The sequence below is a fragment of the Mus caroli genome, chromosome 8 (genome assembly GCF_900094665.2).
Source record: "Mus caroli chromosome 8, CAROLI_EIJ_v1.1, whole genome shotgun sequence".
In the NCBI taxonomy this organism is placed as follows: Eukaryota; Metazoa; Chordata; class Mammalia; order Rodentia; family Muridae; genus Mus; species Mus caroli.
Window position 1 is genome coordinate 17179926 of NC_034577.1, and position 5741 is coordinate 17185666.

General features: G+C 45.9%; 1 protein-coding gene across 1 annotated transcript in view; it reads right to left on the minus strand.

The window, feature by feature from the left end:
* Window positions 1-1040: 1040 nt before the first annotated feature.
* Window positions 1041-5741, minus strand: part of Ikbkb (inhibitor of nuclear factor kappa B kinase subunit beta) — a 95357-nt gene continuing 90656 nt past the window's right edge. The window contains exons 12-14 of the mRNA XM_029480688.1: window positions 5539-5666; window positions 3249-3339; window positions 1041-2284 (exon numbers count right to left, since the gene is read on the minus strand). Coding sequence (XP_029336548.1) covers window positions 2216-2284; window positions 3249-3339; window positions 5539-5666 — 288 coding nt within the window. The 3' untranslated portion in view covers window positions 1041-2215. The remainder of the gene's footprint in view (window positions 2285-3248; window positions 3340-5538; window positions 5667-5741) is intronic.

Below are 5741 nucleotides of genomic sequence, written 5' to 3' on the forward strand. Positions count from 1 at the left end.
AGAAAGATAAGTGATCCCTAAGAGAGAGATCCTACCACAAGCTGAAGATTATATGGAGCCTCGGAAACAGGAAGAGGCCAGCAAAGGCTCTCCCCAAACCTTTCNGGAAGTACAGTCTCGATGACATTTAGATTTCAATTCCTTAAATTTCTGCTTTAGCTATGTCATTTGTTACATTTAGAGATTTTTTTTTCCTTTGGGACTTTTTATTTTATTTTTGTGGGAGTCCACTAGTTGCCTTTGAACAGGCCCCTAAGGAACTTACCATCCCCATCAATGCTCAGACCCCTGCACAGTCTGCCTTCTCTCTGCTTGCTTTATACACAATGTCNCAGGATTTTACCTACAGTGGGGGGCGGGGGAAAGTATCTATTTCATTGTGCTGGATAGNTTTATGTCAACTTAACACAAGCTAGAACCTTACTTGAGAAGATGTGTTTATAAGATCCAGCTGTAGGAAATTTTCTTAATTAGTGATCGATGGGGGAGGGCTCAGCCCATTGTGGGTAGTGCCATCCCTGGGCTGGTGGTCCTGGGTTCTATAAGAAAGCAGGCTAAGAAAGTCATGGGGAGCAAGCCAGTGAGCAGCATCCTTCCATGGCCTCTGCATCAGTTCCTGCCTTCAGGTTCCCACCCTGCTTGAGTTTCTGTCCTGACTTCCTTTGAAGATAAACTGTGATGTGGATGTGTAAGCCAAATAAACCTTTTCCTCCCCAACTTGCCTTCTGGTCACAGTGTTTAATCATGGCAATAGAACATTCATCTTTTGGGGAAGCAGAAGTAACCCTTCAATTTCACTGACATAATTTACAGTGCTCTAATGACAAACTTTCCAAACCACTGCTTTGGGTTAATGTCATTTTTCTTGCATAAAGTTTTCCTGTGCCTCCCAACAGCTTGTTAAACCCCAGCTCTTTCAGCCCAGTCTGGTCTCACTCCATCCTTTCTGGTCTTAGTTCCCACTATGCCCTTTCCAGGATTTCTAAACACTGAGCACACATGAAGGGTAGGACTCTATGGTCAATGACATGACTCATGGGCGAGTTTACACTGAGCTTAAGCCAGCATCTTTATTGTCAGAGTTTTCAGATAGTTTACCAGTGTACAGTATCAATCTCTAAGGAGCAATCAAAGCATGCAGCACCTCTGAACTCATCTGATCATCGATGCGTCACACTGTCTCTGCGGTGGCCACTCTGACATTTCTCTGTTTCAACATTACATATTCTCTAATTAAATATACCTGCCTATGATAACCTGAGCCTGTTTTTGCTTTTACACACACACATGCACACAAACACACAAGTTTTGTGTGATGTTAAAATGGCTCATGATCTAGACACACTATTCAATTTTACAAACTTTCCCATGATGTTGAGTTTTGAGCTCAGAAGTACTAGTGATGGTATACTGTGGAAATACACCTTTGAGTCCAGGATACATATCTGAGTAATGTTACAAAAAATAGAAACTACTTATAAAATGAACCAATTTAATAATATTGCTAGCTAATTTAAGAGGCAGCAATATGCACACACACCTGACAGGTACCCAGGAGTCGCAGTGTTCAGTAGGGTAGTAGTTGGCATAAGACCTTCATCTTCCTTTTTTCTCCGTGATAATTGATTCTAGGTAATCTTTGGGACTCAAGATATGTACCTGCATTTCTGTTCTGCCTGGCTTTGTAAGTCACTTTGTGGCTTAAAGGACCAGAAACAGCAGGGAGTTTGGCATCGCCATCACTACAGCATAGTCAAAGGTTGTTTTGCCACAGTGACCAGCACAGAAGGTAGAAACATTTACCAGGGGAGAAGTGAAGAGGAAGAGAGAGATACGATAGTCAAACTTAGGATTAACTGTCTAAGAGAGCTGGATCCGGATGACGTCCCAGCTGTAAGGAGAGGAGGGGTGGGCAGGGCAGAGCTTCCTCCCCCAGGAGTCCAAAGCAGACAGGCTGTCTGCTGTCTGGAAACACTCAAGATAGACACTTGTCATTTCTCTGTGTTGCTTTCTTTGTACAGCAGCCATGAAGCGTCGCTGCTGCAAGTGCTTGTGACTGCATTGTTGTGCTTCTGTGGGCGAGAAATCCAGTGTGTAGACANGGCCAGCCTAGGCTGCTGCGGGCAAGCATCACAGCTGCTGGCAGAGTGAGATGTCCACCTGGAGATACCAGAACATCGTCACATGCAGAGCCACAGGCCAGCTCATGGGCACCTCAGTCACAGGCCTGCTCCAGGCTAGACCTTTCTTCATCCTCCATCTGTAACCAGCTCCAGTCTAGAGTCTGAAAGTCAACAGGCACATTAAATACTCAAGTGGTGGGGTCATCGTTCCTCTTCAGGAGGCAAGCAACACAATCTAGAAGTATGTTTAAGCCTTATCAGCGTCAGTCCTGGTACTACAGGGCACCCTTGAGCCAAGTGAGTTACAGATTCAAATGTGCAGCAGATTTCCTTTGGACTAGCTGAAGTTCCTGGAACTCTGTGCCTGTGGAATGTGGATGGTCATTNTAGTACGACCTGTAGCATAGAGCTCTCATTTACATACTCACTGCAGATAGGTGGGAATCGTCTCAGTTATCTGTTTCCATGCCAACCAGAAGGCTGCCCTTTTCCCTGGCTAAAGTGCAAGCAAGTAGTGAGATGGAAGAAACAGCACCAGGAGACAAGTGAGAAGCAGCAGGAGTTAGGAGGCTCGTCGAAGACAGACCAGTGAGCAGGTTAGCGAGGACGGCAACTGAATGGGGTTTCTTCTGACTCCCCAAAGTTAGATGCAAGAGTAGTTAGTGGATGCTTGCATTAGCAGGAAAAGGCCACTTAGACACCAACAACTGTTTAAGCTCTGTCTGAAAGTGCCTGGATCATGGCTAGATTTTCTTCAGGTCAGTTTCTCAGACACTGATAGTGCTTGTGGCTAAACTGAGTCCTTGAGCCACACACAGGTTTCTCTTTTGTCACAGAGCCCAGCACAGTGCCCAGCACAGTGCCCAGCACATACAGATGTTCTGCAATGGTCCCACAGATAGTAAAGGGGCTTTTGGTACCGCTGTCACCTCGTCAGGATTAAGTGTCATAAGGGATTAAGATAATGAATGCACCTGGCATTCCTAAGCATGAAATAAATACGAAAACCTGAAAACCGCAGGGCCAACCATGAGTCTCTGCTGAGCCCAGGCTGACGCCAAACTGTGTTTGCACGTTTGCTGCAGAGAGGATGGACGGACAAGCCGGGCTCCCGTAGGTGGTTACCGTGAAGCTTCTGTCTTGCTCCTTCACCGTGTCCTGCAGNGCACTTTCTAGCCGGGAGCAGAGGGCGTGGGCTTCGGCCACCAGTTCTTCACTGGGGACAACAATCAGATTACCACAACAAGGTCATCAGGATCTCACCAGGGCTAGTATACTGCTGCAAAATATGCTAGAGAACTATTTACACCGTTCTAAAACAACACAGGAATTACTCATGTCTTCAAGCACCGCGTCATTGACTAGTGACTTCAAGTATCTCGCTAAATACTCCACGGGTGCCCAAATCCCACGAGATAATGTTGCTGAAAATATGGGTCAGTAAACAGATCTTTACATAATAAAAGCCTTTAAAAAGGGATTTATTTTTATTTTATGTGTATGTGTGTTTGTCTGCATGTCTGTCTGTGCACCATACACATGCAGTGCCCATGGACGATGAGAGAGGGCACTGGATCCCTGGGACTGGGGTTAGTGCTCTTGTGAACTGCCACGGGAATGCTGGGAGCAGAACTCAGGTCCTCTGCCACAGAGGCCAGTGCTCTCAGCTGCTGNGCTGTCGTAGCTCCAGGATTTCCTTTTGATTGATATATAACCAAATTCCCATCCAAAGCGCCAATAGCTAAAGATGTTCCATCGCCTGTTTTCTAAAGTTGGGTTTTTCTGTTTGTTTGCTTTTTTTGTTTTTGTTTGTTCATTGGCACCGTTGGAAGTTGAGNACAGGCTAGGGAAGTGCTCTACCTCTGAGAGATCGCCCCAAATCACAGTTTTAAAAATGGAAATCAAACAATAGACNGAGAAATGTATGAGCTTTCATAGCACACATTTCCGGGAATGTAGTGCATCTAAACTGAACAATGGGTTTTTCTATCATGGATTGTCTATGACATGGGGCAAGCCAAACCAAACTGTGTCCTTTTCCAACCAGAGTCTTGTGAAACAGAGAGATAAGACACTCTCCCCTACCCGTGCTCACAGGCTAACCTTTCTGAACTCGGGGGGCTGTCACTGGAGGGAAAGTACCAGTGCCTCAATTTCCCTTCTTCTTCAAATGTGGCATTCTGTGTGGGGATAACCAAAAGAGCACACCCACAGGGCTCCTGGCCAGGCTAAAGGCTCTCTCTCAGCTCCAGAGAGCACAGAGAGGTTCATGACCTGGTGTCTGGCCTTCAGGAACTGGCAAGAGATGGGAGCGGTAATTAAGACTCCACAGAAACATATAATTAAATACCAAAAACTATACACTCCCTAGGATCAAAAATCGGATTTTTAAGAAACATTATTGTTATGTAATTTATGTTAGCAATCTTGGCTGTTTGTAAGACACAACAGACTAATCCAGAACCACACTGAGGTGCTCATAAACACTGAAAAGTCAGATTTAGACNCATTGTTACTGGCCAAATGACCTGGTCAGAATGTCACTCTAGGTAAACACAGGACTTGGCTAGAAGTTAAAGAGTCAGGAAGCAAAAGAGAATCTAAAAGTCTTGCTAGAGAAGAGCTATAATATCTGTCAGGATAGAGAAAAGACCCGAGAGAGGGCTCAGCAGGTAAAGGCACTTGCTGTCACACCTGGTGACTTTGAGTTCATGCCCCAGGACTCACAGGGTGGAAGAAGGGAACCAGTTTCCACCGGTTGTCCTCTGACCTTGACAGNGCACCAAGGCACATCTTCCCACACACNGNAATTAAAAAGAAGAAGAAAGGAAGAGGTGAACGAGGATGGAGAGAGGCACTGGGTGTGAAGAGATCCTTGGTTCTTAGCCTTCCTCATGCTGGGANCCTTTGATACAGCTCCTCATGTGGTGGGGACCCCCAACTGTAAAATTAGCTTCATTGCTACTTTGTAACTGCAATGTAACTATTGTTATGAATCATAATATAAATATCTGATATGAAGGGTATCTGATAGTGACCCCCAAAGGGGTCATGACCCACAGGTTGAGAACCACTGCCCTAGATGGAGAAAGTCAGAGGTTCAGATGTGACATAGAGGGCACACCCTGAAGTGGGTTTTAAAGAACAGCTAGCATACATGTACAGCAGGACTAATAACTCCAGTGTTCTCATTAGGCAACTGGAAATCCAACTCTTGGACAGGGAAACTAGTGGGCACATGTCAAGACANTGTAAAGAACATGCCTGTGTCCACAGATCCTGATAGACACAAAAAGAGATGCACAGACAAGACCCTAGGGTGGAAGTGACTGGTGACAAACANGCGCATCCACTCCCAGTCTCCCTGCGTGCCCTTGAACGTGACGCTTGGCCCTGCCGACNGAGCACAGCTTACCTTTTCTTGTCTGATTCAGGTAAGCTGTCACAGGCACTGGAAGGCTGGGACATTAGCTGACCAGGGTGACTGAGTCGAGACACATTCATGCTGTCTGGGCTTCCACTCACGGGACCTCGGACTTTGCTCTGAATGACGATAATAGGAAGTCAAGCATACTGTGGAGTCAGTGGCTACAGAGATGGCCCAGTGGTTAGTTACTG